The 22,953-nt window shown below is 35.9% G+C and overlaps 1 protein-coding gene across 1 annotated transcript; it reads right to left on the reverse strand.

The window, feature by feature from the left end:
* Positions 1–6,290: 6,290 nt before the first annotated feature.
* Positions 6,291–21,809, reverse strand: LOC113043088 (H(+)/Cl(-) exchange transporter 7-like). Its single transcript, XM_026202238.1, has 25 exons — positions 21,569–21,809; positions 20,826–20,900; positions 20,224–20,289; positions 19,965–20,030; positions 19,182–19,314; positions 18,468–18,577; positions 17,668–17,748; positions 16,394–16,456; positions 16,231–16,314; positions 16,059–16,152; positions 15,777–15,841; positions 15,547–15,663; positions 15,251–15,305; positions 15,071–15,131; positions 13,771–13,912; positions 13,546–13,639; positions 12,344–12,516; positions 12,142–12,193; positions 11,851–11,978; positions 11,587–11,672; positions 9,535–9,667; positions 9,377–9,436; positions 9,091–9,267; positions 8,655–8,735; positions 6,291–7,555 (listed from the first exon to the last, which is right to left on the reverse strand). The coding sequence occupies exons 1-25, from the start codon at positions 21,671–21,673 to the stop codon at positions 7,469–7,471; spliced, it is 2,388 nt and encodes a 795-aa protein (XP_026058023.1). The 5' UTR covers positions 21,674–21,809; the 3' UTR covers positions 6,291–7,468.
* Positions 21,810–22,953: the final 1,144 nt, after the last annotated feature.

Below are 22,953 nucleotides of genomic sequence, written 5' to 3' on the forward strand. Positions count from 1 at the left end.
ATGTAAAGAGACATTTGCTTAGTTGCAATTTTACACAATTAATACATATCTTAATATAAGCCTAATAGATCTGCTTTGCCAAATGTGAAGTTATAAATTCTGAATGCAAATTCACTATTTTATTTTTTAAATGAACACTTAAATAAAATTTGTGAATATAAATTTGTGACGCCCTGGTTATACATCTAACACATTCATCAAAATCGGACAGTTATTGTATTAGATTTTGTTTCATTCATTTGTCTAGTATAGTAGCATTCAACATTTGTTTTGTGTTTGTATGGTAACATTAGATATAGATAGATAGATAGATAGATAGATAGATAGATAGATAGATAGATAGATAGATAGATAGATAGATAGATAGATAGATAGATTTCCATGGATTGATCCTGGTATTGCTGGAGTTGCATTACAGCAGAGCAGGGATGAAGGGAGATGAGAAATGCTGAAGAGCTAGTTTAGCCTTAGGCCACAGCTTTTATCACTGAGCCTGCCATGCCTGTTTCCTTTCTCCAGAAAAAAGAATATTATATGGTTCTCAATCTCTTTGATTACAAGGACCCCTATTATCTGAGACAATATTCAAAGCCCTTCTGTACAATCCAGCTTCTGTTGCAGTGATTAAAACTAAGTGATCTCAGATGTGGTTTCACCAGAGTGAGAAATGTGATGCCAGTTTACCTGGTCTAGATCTTGACTTTTAGTTTGAAGCATTTTAATTAAGTTAGATTTCATATAAAAGTAGTCATGTGAATTTTTCCTGGTTGAGAACCACTGTTTTGCTGATTATCAGACTACTTTATAGTGTAAGCTTTTATTAAGAGCCTTACTACCCCCTTCTGTTTAATAATTGAATTACATCTCTCCATCCCTGCTTTGCTTCATATGTAATCCGTAAAGGATGCCTGATGATATTTTACCTGGTGGCTTGAATTCCTCTTCTTTTAAAAAAGCAGGTGTTGAACAAGAAGTTATCTTCGAACACAAGATCCTGACTTTTGGGAAAATCTGATAGAGACATTGTATGGGATGAACTCGGGAAATAGCTACGACAGTCTCAGGGACTCAACCATGGGCCCGATTAGAGTGGTAGGACCAACAACACCCAGAAGAGGGCCACCTAAATTCAAACAGAGAATGACAAGACAATTCCTCCAAAGAAGGGAGTCAAAGGTTAAAGTAAAGGCATCTTTAATTCTATGAAGAACCTTTAACATGGAGGTTTATATAAAAAAAAAAATTAAAGTAGAAAAAGGTTCTTTAGATTTTTTTAAAGTGTTCTTAGTTTTCACACAAAGATAAAAAAATAATAAAAAATTAAGAGCTCTTCACTGAAAGGTTCTTTTGTAAACTAAAAATGTTTGTTCTATTGCCAACCCCACTTTTGGAATCTTTATTTTTAATAGTATTTCAGGAAATAAAATTCAAATTCTTCTCCTCCTTAGTTAGATTTGTAGATGAAATCCCAGAAACGGATGGTTTTGGCACTGGAACAGCCCTTGGAACATTGCTTATGTAGTGATAAACTTAATGTGTTGTGTTGTTTTATATGCTAAACCTATTTCTCTTGTAAACTGATTATTCTTATTGTCTGGCTTGTTGCTGTGCTTCATTTGCCAACTTCTTTCATGCTCCGACATCACCGTTAGTTTGTCCGTGGGAAGCCTTTAGCCAGCTGGAGTTGCATGAACTCACCCAGTATGGTATTACTTGCAACGGACAACAGGAAGACGTGTCACCTGGACTTGTTTAGTGGATTAGACTAGTTCCACCTCTGGATCCCAAAATGAGGGATGCTGCAAACCAATACTTGCACCATTGCCTTGATAGTCTGCTGTAAACAGTTGAGTTGTATAGACGCCAACCCACCAGCCTATGAAAAATACATATAGGCCTAATATAGTGATTATTGAGATGCAGGAGGTTTATGAAGGTTTACGATTATATAAAGTTGTAGAATGTTGAACAATCTGGAATTTAATTGATCTGTTTTGGGTTCTTTTCTACACCACATAACCAAAATAATTATTTTCAATATCTATGAACTCTTTGTTTATTTGTATATTATTTGTGCTAAATCTATTTATTTTATTTTTTTACTTTTTAGCAGATGTACACTGAGAGGAGAGGCCTTATTAGCTGTTTAATATCACTTCATCTGTTGTATGGTATTGATGTCTGAGAATCTCTTCTGCTGTTAGCAAATCTGGCTTTATTTAAATAGAGGGGATACTCCACCCCAAAATAAAAATGTTGTCATTAATCGCTTTACCCCCATGTCGTTACAAACCCATAAAAACTGAAGATATTTACTTAAGATATTTAGGAGGAAAACAGGGAGGCTTGAGACTGTCCCATAGACAAGTACAAACCCAAAAGTTGGGACACTGTACAAATTGTGAATAAAAACAGAATGCAATGATGTGGAAGTTTCACATTTCAATATTTTATTCAGAATACAACATAGATGACATATCAAATGTTTAAACTGAGAAAATGTTTCATTTTAAGGGCAAAATAAGTTTTAAATTTCATGGCATCAACACATCTCAAAAAAGTTGGGACAAGGTCATGTTTACCTCTGTGTGGCATCCCCTCTTCCTTTTATAACAGTCTGCAAACGTCTAGGGACTGAGGAGACAAGTTGCTCAAGTTTAGGAATAGGAATGTTGTCCCATTCTTTTCTAATACAGGCTTCTAGTTGCACCAAATGTTTTCTATGGGTGAAAGATCTGGACTGCAGGCTGGCCATTTCAGTACCCGGATCCTCCTTCTACGCAGCCATGATGTTGTAATTGATGCAGTACTTTTTGTACGGGAATAAAATTTGATTTGAAAGAAAAGAGCGCATCTTTGTGGCTCACACAGAAGAGTGTAAGCTGCCTGTCTTCTATTTATTTATTTTCCAAATGACTTCTTCATACAGATTAACAGGGTAATATACAATCAGTAAATTACATTTGTTATGCATTACAACTCAAAGATTGAGCTTGTCAGCATTTTTCATTAAAGGAAATCAAAACTAAAGTTTAGGACCATAGATTTTATTTATTTATTTTAGACACAGACATACAATTAACAGCGTTTACAAATGTTTCAGTAAACAAAAAAGTGAGATTAGTTGTCCTAAATGCGCATTCGCAAATCAATTTTGGATAGTTGAATATTAAATGTGGTTTGCTTTGACAAGCCTTAACCGATTGCACCAGAAAATGACTAAAAGCAGGGTCGGAGTGCGGCCCATTTTCTGCCTGGGAGTGTTTAATGCCCAAGACTACTTATATGTTTCAAAAAGAACATGCAAATAGATAACAAATGACCAGAGGTGGGTAGAGTACCCAAAAACTTTACTCAAGTAAAAGTAAAAGTAATTCTAGAAATATTTACTCAAGTAAAAGTAAAAGTACTAGTCTTGAATAGTTACTTGAGTAAGAGTAAAAGAGTATCGGATAAAAAATCTACTCAAGTAGTTAGTTACTAGTTACTTTGGGTCATATATACGGAGCCTTTTTTTTATTTAGATATATAGATAAAATGTATGTAATGTATGTGTGTGTGTATACATGTATATATTTCATCAGCCTTTACTCCAATTTATTATAAAACCCTGTCTGTTTACTTAAGTATCAGGTTTCATGCCATAACATATTTTTAATACGACTGACTTTATATTAAATGTGAATTTAACATTGAAAGTTAATGTGATATAAATATTGCTACTAATCTTTTATTGTTCAGAAAGAGAGCAAATAACATTTAAATTATTAAAGATGATTTTCACTGACAGTCTAGATTTCAATCACTCTCAGAAACTCCCATTAAAATCACTGAAACTGTTAACACTGTGAAATCAATATCTTAATTATAGATTCGTGCACACATCTGCACTTTGTTGTTTCTGACGAGAGAATTCGCCAGAAAGAGGTATTCAGTCAGTGAGCGAGTGAAGGAAGCACCGACATTTCAGCGATGACTCGTCGGAACACCTCTGATTGGGCATTGCATTCAAAAGAATCGTGTGTGATTGGTTATAATGCGCAGCGCTGTAAAAACGCGTCTGTCTCTGGCTCAGCGCCAGCAAGCGATCACAGATCTGAATTTAACAGCTGATGATATGACTTGCTGAACGTACTCGCACCGTTGTGATTGTATTAAAATTAATAAAATTTTAATCGGCTATTTTTTGTCTTTTGGAAGCTGCATTCAACTTGACTCCCCTCTGTTATAAGCCACACACGTACAACAAACTAATATCACAGTGGTATCATGTACTGTAATCGAATGTAGCCCAAGTTATTAGCCTACCTGTTAAACAGTAGACAGCACACGCGGTGTTCATCTAATAAGGATCTCCATCACAAGCAAATAATAGCCTTTGCAGATTTGCTTTCAATTCAGTGCAGTTCCATATCCACGTTTTCAACGCTGCAGATGATCTTAAACGTTACGACTCTAAGTGAACCGCTTCAGACGCTCAGCGCGTGCGGCAGGAAACTGAACGACTCATTCAAACTGATTCATGAACCAATTCACTCGTTTGCCAATTGGTTTGATCAAGCCTTTGAACAGAATTGACTCAAAAGAATGAATCATAAGCGAATGGGCATCGCTCATTGCCCAGAGAAAAGTAGATGGCGCGTTTGGAATAAACTTAAGCATTTCTAACATTTATTGCATTAAAATAAAGTAACGAGAGGAGCGTCGCCCACAGTAACGAAGTAAAAGTACAGATTTTTCCCAAAAAATTTACTCAAGTAAGAGTATGAAGTACCCATCTTTAAATATACTCCGAAAAGTATTAGTTACCCAGAAAAATTACTCAAGTAAATGTAACGAAGTAAATGTAACTCGTTACTACCCACCTCTGCAAATGACATACCAAACTTATTAAGTAAACCTTCTGCAACCAAGCTTATGAATAGGCACAGCTAAAGAATACACCACATACAAATTCAACATGTATTTTGACACCTAAAACACACTTGTGAGACTGAGACTTGCTCTAAATGGATTAAGCCACACTGATCTCAACCCTCAGGCACCTGTGCTGAAGATGGACACATTTAATGCTCTACGTTCAATTATTTTCTTTTTCAATGGAGCAAGATCAAATGAAATGTAAATGGACAATTACAGTTAAAGCACTTAGCATAGTTAAAAAGTATTTGCCTATCCATAACACTAACCAGATGACCTCGTACTCACCCATGATTCAGCAATTTATTTAAATGTATTTACATACCGGTAATCATAAACTATGTAAATATCTTTTCTTTCAATTATTAGAAATCCATATGTGTAACTATAATTATGTAATCCCTCTCTCCTGAAGTTGATTTACTTCACTAATTCCATGCAAAAAGTGAAACTTGTTTATTATATTCATTCATGCTGCTGACCAACTTTATGGAGATGCAGATTTCATTTTCCAACAGGACTTGGCACCTGCACACAGTGCCAAAGCTACCAGTACCTGGTTTAAGGACCATGGTATCCCTGTTCTTAATTGGCCAGCATAGAAAATCAATGGGGTATTGTGAAGAGGAAGATGCAATATACCAGACCCAACAATGCAGAAGAGCTGAAGGCCACTGTCAGACCAACCTGGGCTCTCATAACACCTGAGCAGTGCCACAGACTGATCGACTCTAAGTTTTGAGTGCTGTACATGCTCATACTTTTCATGTTCATTCTTTTCAGTTGGCCAAGATTCTTAAAAATCCTTTCTTTGTATTGGTCTTAAGTAATATTCAAATTTTCTGAGATACTGAATTTGGGATTTTCCTTAGCTGTCAGTTATAATCATCAAAATGAAAAGAAATGAACATTTGAAATATATCAGTATGTGTCTAATGAATAAATATAATATACCAGTTTCACTTTTTGAATGGAATTAGTGAAATAAATCAACGTTTTGATGATATTCTAATTATATGACCAGCACCTGTATACTGTCAATGTGAATAGAACATGTTTAGCTGCATATGTCAGCACTGGTTTTAATAAACTGGGTTGATCATGGGATTCATACTTGAAAATGTTTGTGAGATCCTTGTAGAATTAATCACAGAATTCCATTTTACACGTTCATACCTTACAGCATTTTCTTCACATAGCTCACAAGAGCATTGTGTGTCAGGGATGAATATGCCAAGTAAATAAGTGCTTAGTCATGTAGTGTTGCTGCCTTAGCCAATTTAAACATGGGCTGAACTTCCTGAAGAAGTTAGTAGACTGTCAGTCACACATATCTATATTAAGTGAAAACATTTAGATGTAGTCTCAGACTGCTCATGAGTTCATTTATTGAAACAATATTAGGTTTTTTTTAATCCATATTGATTAACTTTGAAGCCATCTTTATCATGGTAGATTTAAAAAGGTTGACAGTTAACTTTAAACAGATATACACATTCAAGAAATACATGGTTGGACCAAAAATTGTTCTGTCTTGCACCACACAGACATTTATCCAAATCAACTGATTATTGAGAGAGTTACTAAAGATTCACAAATTGTTGATTCATAGCTTTATTAGTTCACAAAGTTGTTCAAATTATTATAAAATTCTGCTTTTTTCTTTTTTTTTTATTCAAAGCAACAGCTATATTAAAATTAGAGATCATCAGAGAGATAATCATTGATTAATAAAAACAAAAAAATGTGGGCTTTTAACAATGAAGCGGAGAGCCAACAAATCAAACACTTTAGCACACAAACAAAACAAGATTTCACGTTTATACACTTCATCGGACGTTTGTGGCAATCACTGCTTGGCAATTATTTTAGCATAATCATCTTTCACTGCTCAGTGTTCTTTTTAAAGTATAGATTTTCACAGAAAACAAATGCAGCTCGAGGCATTTCACATTGTGTGTAGACAAACTACCCTCAGAAAATGTATTGCATAAAACCACTAGCTAGCTTTTAATTTGTACCAAAACTTGCATGTGATAACTAGGATTAATGCAATTAATTTCATGGCCTGATCTATGTAAACAGATTTAATACCAGTTAAATTTATAAATCAAGACAGAAACATTTAAAAGTCCTAAACAGCATTAGGTAAACATGAATGTAATGAACCATATTTGCATGTCTGTAACAACATAATATGTAGTAGTCTGCATTTCACAAATAGTTTTATTAATGCTACGAATGCTACTTAAAGCTCAGCTACTCTAAAAAATAAATGTAATAAATAAAGTCACATAGTGCAAAACTAACATAATGTGCTCATCTGCTGTATTTATACAGGCAAAAACTTACTGTGATAAAGGAGCAAAATGCATTTTTTTTTTTTTTATAATCAAGCCCTTAAAATACTGAAAGTCAGACAAATTGTGCATGTTGTAGGTTTGTGTTTGGCATCTTTGACATGAGAGAGACTCTGACCAGCCCCTGAGTTTTTAAGGTCCAAAGGAGGTGCACGTAAGGCAGGATCCAGGGTGAACATGACGCCCAATCATGTCTGAGCCAGGTGAAGCTCCTCTAGACCATCTTTACCCACGTGGTAGCGGGCAAGATCCTTCCTGGTTACTAGTCCCACAACCTTCAAATCCACAGCACAGGGAATTAAAACGGATTACCTTACCGAGAATGAGCAATATTCTCAACCATACATGGCAAATTCTGACTGATACGATAAGCTGTTAATTATTTCTATATTATTACAGATATCCAGTAAATGGTCAACATTCAAGTTTCTTCAATAATAGCTTAAAATAAAATAAAATTTAAAATAACAATAAACATTATTTTATAGCACTTTTCATATAGTAAATCTAAAGCGCAATATAACAAACATTAAAATAAAAACAATATTTTTCATTATCAATAAATATTTATATCAATATACTCAAAAGCAACTTTAAAAAGATGTCTTGACTCACCTTTAATATATATATATATATATATATATATATATATATATATATATATATATATTAATAATATTAATACCTGAAGACTGTCTAACTTTAATTGGTACACAATTCCAGTTTTGGGGTAAAAATAAATAAATAAATAAAATGTAATCATTTAATTTTAAATTGAAGAAAATTTAGTAATACCCCCATTAAAATGTGCACTATAAATATGGATATTCATTCTAAGATTTGCTAAAGATTACATTTGACAGTTTATTAAATTATAAGTATTTTTAAAGATTATCTTTAAGAGAAAGTAAGATGACAGTGAGGTCAGGTGTAGTGATTGGAAATGAGCTACACCTGCGCCCCACCGCCGGTCTCGAGTCCCACGTAGGAGATGGAAGGATATAAAACTGGAGGGACAACCGTGAAGGACGAGAGAGGACCAGCTCTGGGCTTTTCGTTATGTTTTGGTTTTTATTTTGCGCGCATCAGTCGTCCGTGAGGGGCTGGTGCGCTGTTTTGTGTTTATTTGGAATTATTAAAGTTTCGTTTTGATTGTGCGCCGGTTCCCGCCTCCTTCTTCCGGATGAACATGGAGATAATATTATTACAATAATATTGATCAATAATGATAAATAATAAAACAAATCTTTCATATCTTCCAACAATGACTGATAATACTACTAGTATAGTGCTAATATTTTGTGCATCCCTAAAGATCAGCTGCAAGTTAAAAGCTGTAAGTGAAGCACAATAAAACAATAGTGATACACTTACCCTGTTCTCATGATCAACCACCACTAGATGTCTCAGTCCAAGCGCCCGAAACAATTTAAACACACGAGGGAGTGAGGTCTCCTGAAATTAAATATCAAACACTAGACGGTTAATACTGCAGATGATTAAACCACTTAATAACTGAAATACACTTCCTGATGGTATTTTTGACAGTCAATTTGTAAATGTCATGCAAGGATTGTTGTGAGTTATTTCAATTGTGTGTGGTAGCGGCGTTCTATTTAAAGCTCTGGCTCTGCGTAATTCCAGGTATAAGCCGAAAACTGGAGAGCTTCCAGTATCAGCATCAATTTATTTTATGTCTTATGCAATTTGATCATTATGGCATTATCAAGTTCACATAAACTTGCAAATACCAAAATACAATCAGTAGGCAGTCATTAGCCAGAATACGCTACAGTGCAAGTTGACTGACCTGAGGCACAGTGTATGGGGTCGGGTTCATGAACTCAGTGAGGTCCATCATGCACTCCCTCTCGTCCTGAGAGACGTGGATGGACTGGATGGGGGGGAAACGTGGATATGCATCTCTGAAGTCCTTCAGCTGTAGCTTCCTTTGTCTGAGACGCGAAGACGCCCTTTCCACAAACACCTGAGACACAGACCGAGGGCTGAACTATTACAATCTGCTGTAGTAACAGTGTTTCCTAACCAATGAGGATGAAAGTCCAACCAGAGTCTCATAATTCAGTTTTTCAGACCTTATGCTTGAGAAGAACAATGAGCTGGGAGCGAAGTATAAGTCCACAGATTTTTCCTGGCTGTGGAAAGATGACAAGCAAGTTTTAGATTGTAATAAAACTGAAATATACTAGTATCAATGACAGGACCTGACGTCATGTTTTCATGGTTATGTCACCTCATCGTTCTCAGTAGTGTGGATGACCACTGGGAAGCCGTTGTGATTGGTGGATGTGTTGCTAAGAACGTCCACGATCCTCCCGACTTTCTCCACTCTGTTGAAGCAGGTGACCGGAGAGCTCATGACCTCTCTGTGGTGGAAACATCAACACACAAATTACATTCACTTTATTATTTAAATAATATTGTAATACTTACTAATATTTTGAATTATCTTTTATTTAGTAATTTAGGATGTGCTTTTATAGTTTTTTTTATTATATTTATAAAAAAATAAAAACATAGAAGAATAAAATATTAACAAAAAATATTTAATTCATATTTATTTCAATTTTAGTTATTTTACTATTTCAGTAACTTGTTTTATTTCAGTTAGTTGCCAAAGCAACATTTATCATTTATATTTTATTAACATTAATATTAAATTTAATTTATTTAAATTAATGAAAACAATTTTAATAGTTTGAGTAAACAATATTGAATTGACTAATATATTACCATTTAATTCTATTGGGCTGATATGAGTTGGAAGCGGGACTTTTATTTTGACAGTGCTGAGAACACATGCGCTCAGTGTCACAGGACTTACATTTACATTTAATTATTCAGCAGACGCTTTTATCCAAAGCAACTTACAAATGAGAACAATAGAAGCAATCAGACCAACAAGAGAACAACAACAGTATACAAGTGCCATGACAAGTCTCAGTTAGTCTAGCACAGAACACGTAGCCAAGGTGTTTTTTTTTTTTTTCCAAGAATAGGATAGACAAGAAAAGGAATGTGGTAGTATTAATTGTTCAAGTGCTGGTGAAAAAGATGAGTCTTCAGATGTTTTTTTGAAAATGACTTATGAACAGACTTCATCAGTTCTGTCTAATAATTAAAAGGTAAATACTATAATGCTTTTATAATTTACTGTAGACATAAAGCAAATATGTTTTTTTAAAGGAGTAGTTCACTTCCAGAATGGAAATTATGTCATCATTTACCAGTGTTGGGAAAAGTTCTTTTTTTTCCCTCTTTAAGTAATGGATTGCAATATTGCTTTATCCCTTAACAATTAACTAATTACGTTACTTTTTATGAAAGGTAATGTGTTACGTTACTTTTGCATTACTTTTTAAATATGAGCAGGGCTTGATTGATTTTAATATAAGAAGTTTATTTATAGCAAATGTAAAAGCCCTTTCACACCAAAAAGTGTAATGAATAAACCTCAGGCTGAAGAAGTAAATTCACGTCTGTACAGTAGAACACAGGAGAAGGTTCAACACTTTTCAGCAATAATAAAAACAAAACAATGAACAATTGTTAGTTTATCTGAAGTCATTTTTGCTTATTAGTAAGATCTAACTGGATCATCAAAGGTCAGCAGCAAAAGACATTAGTTAATAAGATTGGAATAGATACATTTGTGTTAATTAACATTTAATAATTGCAGGTTTGCGTAATATTCTGAGCACTGTTTTAGTTCATTTTTTTTAATGGTCACACAGCACACATAACGCCTCTGTACTTCTGATTTCTCCCAATGGGGACAGGAGACTTGTCAGTCAATAAATGGGAAAACAAAGTAACTGGCGTTACATTTTTGAAAAAGTAACTAAGATCTTATCTTGTAAATTAAAAAGTAATGCGTTACTTACTAGTTACTTGAAAAACGTAATCTGATTACGTAACTCGCGTTACTTGTAATGCGTTACACCCAGCAATGTCATTTACTCTCCCTCCACTTGTTCCAAACCTGTATGAGTTTCTTTCTTCTGTTGGACACAAAGGAAGATATTTTGAAAATGTTAAGTGTGCGAACCATTGACTTCCATAGCAGGAAAAAAAAAAATACTATGGAAGTCAATGTTGCCCATCAACTGTTCGCACACTTAAAATTTTCAAAATATCTTCTTTTGTGTCTAACAGAAGAAAGAAACTCATACAGGTTTGGAATATGTGGAGCCACTGGTTATATGTAACATTTCATATTCATTAGAGGTCTGTACTGGGAAGTTCATAGCTTCATATGACATGTAAGGCTGGTGGATGTGGTTACCTTGCCGTCAGCCAATGAGAAGTAGGAGGAGCATCCCAGTGGAGGAAAGGAACACTCTGCAGCTTAATATGGACATCATACAGGCCCTATGAACAACACGCACACATGTGATTCATGCTCTAATAACACAAAACACAAATGACATGCATGACTAAAAGCTTTGTGAAACCCCCCCACGCTCACACAGATCAAAAACTACAGGAAAAAGACGACCACCAGTTCTCAGGAGACAAAAACAGCCATGCAAGATATATTTCTTCTCACCTCTATAAAGTAATCCCCCACAATCTTGGCAGTCATCAGCACAAGCATTATGGGAAAACCATAGGTCACATTCCCCGTGGCTTCTATCAGGATTACAGTGAGACTAAGTGTCATTCTGACAATGCCACCTGTCAGATTAACAAAACAAAACCATACTTGTTACAGCTGACATGTACTTCCTTCACAGAAATGCAGTTAGAAGTATTATAAACCATAACACAGCATTCCTGCAGCATTTCTTAAAGAATGTCTAGTTGACACTAACATGACACTAAAACATCAGTAACTCACCAAGCTGGGCCGCAGCGCCTATTAGAGCATATTTCCCAGGATCCGCCCAAATCTACCAGTTAAGAAAACATGTCAACAGCACAATACAAACTAATCTTTCTTCATTTAGCTCTATTATTCTCAGATTGGTGGTTTAAGATTAATTAAAGTGTAGCTGAAAGACAAAGGTGTTGGAAGCAGAGAAGTGGAAAGCTGTACTTACTGATTGGCTGGATGCAATGTAAGACAGAAGGATCCCAAATAGGCGTCCCCAGGCTGCTCCAATGAGCAGAGACGGGATAAACACTCCTGCGGACACGGTCAGACCATACGTCCAGACAGCAAGGAAGAAATATGCCAGAGTGAAGACCCCCAATGTCATAGGGTTGTAAGTTCCTGAGTGAGTAAAATAACAATATTAAAACAAAACTAGATTGCAGTAGGCCTTCAAAAAATTGCAGTATGGCCATCCTGGTTAGAAGGAACAGCTTTAGACTGGGACAGAAGCCTTAATAATAGGCTGTATATTGTTTGTTAAACAAGATTGCTTGGTTTTTATATTCCATTGCGCTACTTTTCCACTGTTCTTCTAAGTCTAGATGTGCTCACGTCTCTAAAATGTAGCGCTCAAGATAGAATAATAAATATTGAGACCTTTTATGTAAATGGACTGTAATAATTGAGCTAAAACACTGTTGGAGCATTACCTTGGATGAGTGGATCTTCTACATGCCCTAAATGTACATGTAAAAGACCATACTCTGTGTCACTCCGTATCACCATTCAGCGTATGACGATGACTTTTCAGACCTTTTGTGGACCTTGAGACTGTTATTTGTTTGGCAGTCTATGTGACTGTCTCAAGCCTCCCAGTTTTGATCCAAAATATCTTAAATTGTGTTTCGAAGACGAACGGAGCTTTTACGGGTTTGGAATGACATGGGGGTAAGTGAATAATTACAAATATTAATTTTGGGGTGGAGTAACCCTTTAAGTATTTCAGGTCTAGGGGGCAGCATAAGGCCACTAGCAGACACATAATATTAAAACCACATCAAATATGTCAAATAATTAAATTATATTTAAAGACCAAAATGGTCATGATAAACTTTGGCCACTTGTTATTATTTGTGATTATTCTCGTGTGGCTGTGGATGGACTCTTGTGCACCCTGGGAAAGCATTCAAAGATGGCGAAAGATTCTAGCTGCCTGTCAGCAGGCCTGCTTCCAGCTTGTAACTATAAATCTGCTTTGGCAGACACAGGCATGTAAACACACAGGCTGCAAAACACATGCAGACAGATGCATCACATAACAACTGAAGAAGTGTTCGCAGGTGTGATGTTTCGATTGCAGTTTCGATAAGATGTCCACACACATTCCCAAACCCGTCCACACCCAACCACACCCTCACTGAGACACACCTGGAGGGTTGTGGAACAGACTCCTCACACTCCGCTCAGGGGTGTTGAAGAAAGTGGTGGCCATGGAATTATATTCCCCATCAGCACAGAAGAGCTGGAAATAAACAATACAACAAATCATGTTTCTGTTTGGCCTTTCAGACTAGATTCTGATCTAAGGTCGGTTCAGCTTAGCAATTTCTCATTAAAGGAAGCATCTTGAAAGCCCAGTAAGTATATAAACACCTGTAAGGGATATTCCTCAGAGTTGTCCTGTCCCAGCGGCTGGCAGTCATTGGAGGAATAGATCAAGGCAAAGGAAACAGTAGCGGTCACCGCGGCAACAAGCATAGCCTCCATCACCTGCAGGCACGGCCGGTGGACGTACCTGAGACGTAACACAGCATGTAGAAATCTCAGAAGCCAATCTCAATTTGGGCCAAAATGTGACCCTGAACCACAAAACCAGTCTTAAGTCGCTGGGGTATTGTTTTTATAAATAGCCCAAAAAAAAAACATTGAAAGGGTAAAAAAAAAAAAAAAAAAAAAAGTATTTTGGTGGTTGTTTTTTTTTGCCGAAAATCATTAGGATATTAAGTAAATATCATGCTCCATGAAGATATTTTTTTATTTTCCTACCTTAAATATATAAAAACTTAATTTTTGATTAGTAATATGCATTGCTAAGAATTCATTTGACAATTCAAAGCCGATTTTCTCAGTATTGAGATTTTTTCACACCATCACATCTTTCAAATAGTTGTATTTCGACCAAATAATGTCTGATCCTAATAAACGATACATCAATGGAAAGCGTATTTATTCAGCTCTCAGACGATGCATCTCAAAATCTCAATCTCTGGTTTTGTTGTCCAGGGTCACAAATAGAAGAGTCTAATATGCTGATACAGTGTTCTGGAAACATTTCTTATAATCAATGATTCTGGAAACATTTTATTTTTACAGTTTAGAAGAACATAATTTACATGAAACAGAAATATTAAGCAACTTTGTCTTTGTCACTTTTGACTAATTTCTTAACAAAAACAACTGAGCTTACTAACAAATTCATATCGATGTCACATTTAAATGATTGTTAAACGTTATACTTTTTCAAACTAAACAAAATATTTTTGTGTTTTCAGTATCATATCATTCTCACTTTCCATTAAATGCCTTTCAACAATTGCATCTCTGTTCCTTTAGTTACTGGCCTCAATTTAACATGCAGGCGTAACCCAGAAAACTGTCACATGACAAGTGATTGATGCGTTGAAGTCTTCAGACACATCCAATTCAGTGACAAAGCCTACCCCTGTGAACAGTCATTTAGCAAACTGTCTAACCTAATGTCAAGTTGCTTTAAAAAAAACAAAATTTTAATTACAAAAATATTTAAAATGGAAACAATAAACACCAGATACACTGACCTAATGGTGGTTTTTCCATTATACTACATTTTGGTTTTGCAAAAAATGATTTGGCCCTAAATGAATCCCCTACATATTACGCATGACCTTCCCATTTTAATAGTTTGCAATCCTACCTTATTCTGAAAATTGTTAGCCAATAATTGATGACATTAAACAATGCTCCAAGCACCCCTCCTGGAAAACGAAAGGGGAAAAATAAAGAGAATCCATTCAAAGCTACATCCTTTCATTTCAATTTTGTAAACTAAATTATTTTAAAGTTTTATGCAAGGACAAAGTGACGTTCCCCTCACCTAAAGCTCCCATGATAATGAAGAGAGGAATTTCATATAAATTATACTGTACAGTCTAAAAGAAAAACACACACAAACACACACACATCAAATTTAGTTCAGGAGTGTCGTGACTATTATAGCTACAATCAAAAAATCTGATGTTTCTTTCTTGTGATATTTTGGACAGCTTCAAGGGTCAATTCCACTTTAACAGATTTTAATTTCAAATCTCTGTGTGGTGTATAAACTTGGGTAGCTTAAAAAACGATAGAGACCTTGTCAGAGTAACTGAAGAAGATAAAGACAGAACTTACATCACTGTCAAAGCGGCCGAAGTTAATGAGACCGGGGCTGGACAGTTGTCCGAGCTTCCCATGGTAAATACTCAGGAAAAAGTTCAGTGTGAAGGAGGAGACCATTGATGCAAAGAACTAAATCAAAAGCAGAGCAGGACGAGAGGGGTTCAAACAGCTGACGTTTGAAACAGACTGAAACAGACAGTGCTCTTTAATAAAGAGCCAAACACTTATTCACAATCACTCACAATTCTCCACGTCAACAGCTGGTTCCAGAAAGACGCGCCTTCCTCTAAACTGAACAGAACCCCACCTGTGCCAAAAAAGATCAAAGATGGCGCTGAACAGTCTTATCCAAGAATCATTTCAGGACAGTTTTTATTCAGAGGAGCAAATTATGGATTTTCACTCATAGCAACAACTCTGCCGAGTATCGGCTACTTTAATATGCTTTAACAGCATAATAATAACATATCTGCCACTGCCTTTGCATAACTTGTTTCTATGAAATGATTTTCTGCATGTCTCACCAACAGGGGCTCCAAAGGCAGCGGAGACTCCAGCCGCTGCTCCTGCCGAGACAAAGTCTCTTTTCTCGGTGTCCCTGCGGAAATACTCAAATATCTGCCGGAACAGAAACTGGATGTCAGGCTCTATGTTTAATGTGTGATTCAAGCGGACCTAACAGTACAGAAAACTGACCTTAAAATCTCTTTTCAGTGAAGTGCTTCTTCCTTGAGATACTCCTGCGGCCACCACTGCTCCCGAGTGAATCATGGGTCCTTCCTGTGAGAGGAGAGCAGCTGTTGAGTCCATCAATTAGCTTTCAATAAGGCCCATTGAGTTGATGGTTTTTATATTGTACCTTTCCAACAGCGAGACCTCCAGCAACTGAGCAGATCACACCAAAGACCTTTATCACCAGAGTCTGTGGACATGGAGAAAAGCTGTTGTTATAGAGATCTATTATAACTGACTATTTATTAGGGCTGGTGATTTAACGCATTAATTAGATTAATTAATTATGGAGAAAAATAATGCGTTAAAATTATTAACCCAGGCCTATGTGGATCATCCGACATTTCATACAGTCGATCGATGACTAATATGAGGCAGGATAACAACTTACTGCGTGATAGAGCCTAGAGAATATCCCTAAAATTCAAGATATGGGGACAAATTGCCTGTTTGAGATTGTATCTCATATTTACATCACATAGTTAAGAAATATCACACTACAAGTAGGCTAAGTGCACGAGTCACACGAGTGCAAATATGATACTCATCTTATACAACAGTTCATTAAGAAGTTAATTTTGTGTTATTTTAGACACAATGTTGTCTGTTTTGCTCAATTTTGCCAACCAAAATATAAAGACAAATCTTCAAAACCGTTCATCCCCGAGCAACCCACAGCGGGATTTTATTTCTTAATCCACGTTAAGTGTGGATTTATTTCTTAATCCACACTTAAGTGGCGCTGCACAGAGCGATTGGTGTATGACATCACAGTACTGCGAGAGCGAATCAAAAGCACAAGCAGCCGTCTGCTCTCTAAAGCTCTCGCGGTTCTTTGATGTCACACACCGATCGGTCTGATGGTGACCGCTTCAAGTCGAAAAAGCTTAATGATTCAATGAACCATTCATAAAGAACCATTTACTTCACTCCTGAATGAATCAGCCATTTGAACGAATCAAATTAATTAATAAATGACTCGATGACTTAATCAATAAGACATTTACTAGCACCTACTGGCAGTTTTAGTTTATTATTTAGAGTATCATTGCATTAAATAAATAATTTCATATTTTCATAGTAATAATTATTAAATATTAACTTTATAGTTCACCCAACCAAAAATGTAATCTCTGTTTGATGCTTTGCACAACAATGACTTTCAGTTATCTTTTCAGAGTAATTTCTCCAAATTTTAGGTGTGATTAATAAGATTAATTAATCACCACTTCATTTAATTAGATTATAACCTTTAATCGCTTACCAGCCCTACTATTTATCTTATATAGATAACTGGATATTTACATCTATGATATCTGTATCTTTTTACCTTTGAGTTTAGTTAAAAATCAAGCTACCTTGTTTGTCTCACAGAGAAGCTTGAGCTATAAAAGGCATCACCTTTAGTCGAACAACACGAGGGATCTTCACTCCATTCAGGAAACATTTTATTTGAGGGATTCCACTTCCTGCGGCAGTCGGCTGTGAGAAAAGAGACTGCATTTTAAATAATGTTCAAAGTAAAGTAATATACAACTACTTACTATACACTACACAGTAAAGAATGTACTCTACAAATCAAAAAATTGTTTTATTTTATTTTTTTTGTTTAATGTCTCTTATGCTCACCAAGGATGCATTTATTTGATACAGTAAAACCAGCAATATTGTAAAATATTCAAATTTAAAATAGTTGTAATTAATATTTAAAATGTTATTTGTTTGTGTGATGGTCAAGCTTTAGTTTAAGCAGTTATTACTCCAGTCTTCAGTGTCACATGATCCTTCAGAAATTATATGTACTGCTGTATTATTACTATTATTATCATTATCATCAATGCTGAACACAGTTGTGCTACTTCACATTGGTGTGGAAACAGAGACAAATTTTTGCCAGGATTCTTTTATGAACAGAAAGTTAAAAAGAACAACATTTATTTGAAATAGAAATCCTGTGTAATCAACTAACTATAATAATGCATCCTTGCTGAATAATAAAAGTATCAATTTCTTTTAAACCCTTGCTAATCCTAAAGATTAGTATTTTGTCCTGTATTTTGCTTAGAAGATACATCCATATGGGGAAGTCTGATTAATTCTGCTTTCAGCTTGGGCACACTGAAAGAGCCGAAGTGATACTGAAGCCCAGAAGGGAAGCCGATGCCACAGAAATCCCATTCTCACAAGAAGAAAACACTCACCTCTAAAAAAGCAACAGCGAGAGCGCCAACCATCACAAAAGCAGAGTTCAACACTGCCCACAGTATAAGAGAGATGGACAGCCCCCCAAGCTCTGTGTATTTCTCAATGTCTGAACGCTCAGTTTAAGAAACGCTGAAGCCAGTGAGAAATAAATAACACACAATCACACTTAATTAAGCTGAAGAAAACTCTATGCAATTAAAGTAAGCCTTTTCATTAAGTAAGTTGGTTTGTCTGACTGTAATTTAGCAGAGGTAATTAAAAATATTGAGCTATGTCAAATAATACCATGAATAAAATCTGTGTGTTTGAACCAAACATGAGCTACTGATATTTTTTTCCAGGAATATAATAATAAATAAAGCAACAAAAAAAACTATTTTAATTTCATGAGTGCTAAATTAAATAGACTACATGGACAGCTGATATTAGATAAAAAAAAAATAAAAAATAAAAAAAAAACTCAATTTTGACTCTGTCCATGTCATGCAGCCGTTAACATCCAAATTATTCATGCAGTTACAATGTAAATAGATTACACATACTTTCACAATGTGTTAACACAAATATGAACTGATTGCATGAAATGAAATTATGTTTGGAAACCTTGTTCACAAAATGCAATGTATAAGCTCATTTAAATTAACGAAGGAGCATAGGAAACTGATCATATTAGAAGGTTGTAAAACAGATGAATGACAGAGAAAGGATACTCTCTTTGACTGCTAAATACTTATAACCAGCTAATTTCTCCACAGCAATGTCTATCATGCATGCGATAAGACCAGTGAGAAACCCAATCAGACCGCAGATCACCCATCTCCTGATCTCCAGACATCTGAAACCCTACGGGAACAATAAATAAACATTAAGTGTGAATCTATAATGGCTATAACAAACTACTGTTGCATAACAAGGAAACCAAAGTCTGTTTTGTCAGTACACTGAATGTGGAAACGGCTTATCTCTGAATGCCGTTCCACTAATCTTCTAAATGTTTGGCTGATTTTGAGGAGAGATTTAGACTGCAATCATGTGTTATCTCAACATTAATTCTGAGTCGAGCCATATTTGGAGAATACTATGAAAAGCATGTGCTATCCTAATGCACTGCATAAATCTAATTTATTGATTTAGCGCAATCATTATTAATTACTATAAAGAAAATAATGTGATTAAAAAAAAGCCAAAAAAAAACCAAAACAATGTGTTTAGGGGTAGAGTTGATTGAATGTGTACATAAACCAACAATTAAAAAAATAGCACAAGATATTGTGAAATGCCCCCCAAATTTAAGACAGTTTAAATTGCAAACTTCACATTCCTTTTAATGGTCTCCATCAACTGTTATGATTGTAAACTCAGAAAGTGTCTTTATATGAACAGACTACAAACGCACATGATCCAAGTTAACCATTAAACTTTAAAAGAAATAAAAAAGGGAACCACAGTTGTCGTCTCCACCTCTTATGAAAATCTGTGATGGTTTTACTGACCATGTGACTCATCCGCCTCTCTTCCTCCAGAAACAACTGATTCTCGCTGTTATCATAATCAAGACTCTGAAACACAAAATGCACTAGGTTTGACATTTTACATCACAGCTCTACAAAGACAGTTTATTTAAAAGTGTACTTGGTGCATTTTTGTCTGTGGTTTTTAAGTTAATTTTCAGAAAACCTACTGATTTTCCAAAGCATTTTAACATACTGGATTGAAAGAGGGTGACTGAAGGTCAGTGCTAGATTCAATTACCTCAAATTTGAGAGACAGCAGCTTTTCATTGTGAGGGATTTCCTTTGGTCGACTTCTCACAATGTCCTGTGTGATTCGGGAAAAACAGACTCAGAGTTGCCCGGCTGACATTCATCAAGGGTATATACAGTCATACTTTGCTCATGCAATCAGAATAGAACAAGACTTTATTTAGCTGCATCAACTCTTTGCAGCCATGAGCAAATGTGGCCTCATGCCAACACACTGGAAACTTAAACTCACAAATGATCAAGTACATTGCATGCATTTTACTCAATAAATTATTTTTCCAAAGTGCAGCCTGAAGAAGCCAAAGAGCCAGGCCTTTTCCTGGTCCTTTGGTCTCTATCCAAAATGGCTGATTTGAGGTGACATTTAGACTACACTCATGCGCTATTCTAACATTCAAAGCATCTAAACCACAAACACCTTGAATTTAAAACTGAAACTATAGCTATGTCAAAACAGGGAAGCACTTTTCTAGACCAGAGTATAGGCTTTTATGTCTATATTTACAGTACTGTTTTGTTTTGTACGTCTTTAGAAAGAAAAAAGAAAAAATTTATAAAAAGATTATTTTAATAATAATAAATATATTTTACCTCTTCGGGTGTGATTTCCTCCTCAAGGTCCACAGTGCTCAGCCTGCCTATATGAAACATAGCTCCCTCGGATAACTATGAACCAAATACATTACATTTATCCAGAGTCTACTCATTTTTAATATCTCTCTTAAAGCTTTTTTATCTGTAATTAGATAGATAGATAGATAGATAGATAGATAGATAGATAGATAGATAGATAGATAGGGGCTCACTGGCCAAAATGGCCCCATAATACAGTAAGGGGGGGGGGGGGCAGGATTTCTTGCTATGGCCCTGACTATGATCAAGAATCAACAAATTCAGTATAATTTAGGTCTAAGGATCACAGATGCTTGACGTTTCTTTGCAGAATTAAAGGGTCAAGTTAAAAGAAATGGGAAGTAAAGAAATCCAAATATCCAGAGTTGCAAAACTGGCTGCAGCTTGCCATTATGTAGACTACAAATACGTCTTCCCTTACTAGGGTTTAAAAGAAACACAAGGGTTTACCCTCTTATTACAAGTTTACGAACTATTTTGTTTTCATTTCAACGCTGTGATGGCAAGAAGTTAGTGCAGGTGTATTGTCATGCTTTCTTCAAGTACACACACTGCCTTTGCATGCTTAACAAGCGTGCTATATTTAAGAAGCAGGGCAAGTATTTCATATAAGCAGAATTCATATAAGCAGAAGTCAAAAGTTGTCAGACTGATTTCTGAATCCCATGTCATCTTTGTAGTCTGTATGGTGTGTCTATTACCTTTCTGTCATGTTTCCCGTCCTCGGCTCCGTTCAGCAGTGGGGTCCTCTCTCCGCGATCATCGCCTCGGCTAGACCATGACACTTTCTTCGCGATGTTGGCCATGTCTTATTTGACCATTAATTACACATCAAACCTGCTAACTGTACAACTAATCTGAGCACTGCTTCCCCATGACTGAAGCGACCCGTGACTTGTCTACGGAAAGTACAGAGGTCCAAGAGATACTTCGTTGTCAACGGAAGTCTGGGGATTGTAGTTCACACTTCTACTGTTGAACAATAATGACGTGCGGTAATGACTGAGATGGCTCTGTTCTGGTATAAGGGTTAAAACATGCTCATAACTGTCGTATTTGATATTTTAGACTAGATTCACCTATTAAACATCGAATATTTCTCATACATATGTATATACAGTATTGTTCAAAATAATAGCAGTACAATGTGACTAACCAGAATAATCAAGGTTTTTCGTATATTTTTTTATTGCTACGTGGCAAACAAGTTACCAGTAGGTTCAGTAGATTCTCAGAAAACAAATGAGACCCAGCATTCATGATATGCACGCTCTTAAGGCTGTGCAATTGGGCAATTAGTTGAATTAGTTGAAAGGGGTGTGTTCAAAAAAATAGCAGTGTGGCATTCAATCACTGAGGTCATCAATTTTGTGAAGAAACAGGTGTGAATCAGGTGGCCCCTATTTAAGGATGAAGCCAACACTTGTTGAACATGCATTTGAAAGCTGAGGAAAATGGGTCGTTCAAGACATTGTTCAGAAGAACAGCGTACTTTGATTAAAAAGTTGATTAGAGAGGGGAAAACCTATAAAGAGGTGCAAAAAATGATAGGCTGTTCAGCTAAAATGATCTCCAATGCCTTAAAATGGAGAGCAAAACCAGAGAGACGTGGAAGAAAACGGAAGACAACCATCAAAATGGATAGAAGAATAACCAGAATGGCAAAGGCTCAGCCAATGATCACCTCCAGGATGATCAAAGACAGTCTGGAGTTACCTGTAAGTACTGTGACAGTTAGAAGACGTCTGTGTGAAGCTAATCTATTTTCAAGAATCCCCCGCAAAGTCCCTCTGTTAAAAAAAAGGCATGTGCAGAAGAGGTTACAATTTGCCAAAGAACACATCAACTGGCCTAAAGAGAAATGGAGGAACATTTTGTGGACTGATGAGAGTAAAATTGTTCTTTTTGGGTCCAAGGGCCACAGGCAGTTTGTGAGACGACCCCCAAACTCTGAATTCAAGCCACAGTACACAGTGAAGACAGTGAAGCATGGAGGTGCAAGCATCATGATATGGGCATGTTTCTCCTACTATGGTGTTGGGCCTATTTATCGCATACCAGGGATCATGGATCAGTTTGCATATGT

The sequence above is a fragment of the Carassius auratus genome, chromosome 3, assembly GCF_003368295.1.
Source record: "Carassius auratus strain Wakin chromosome 3, ASM336829v1, whole genome shotgun sequence".
Classification (NCBI taxonomy): domain Eukaryota; kingdom Metazoa; phylum Chordata; class Actinopteri; order Cypriniformes; family Cyprinidae; genus Carassius; species Carassius auratus.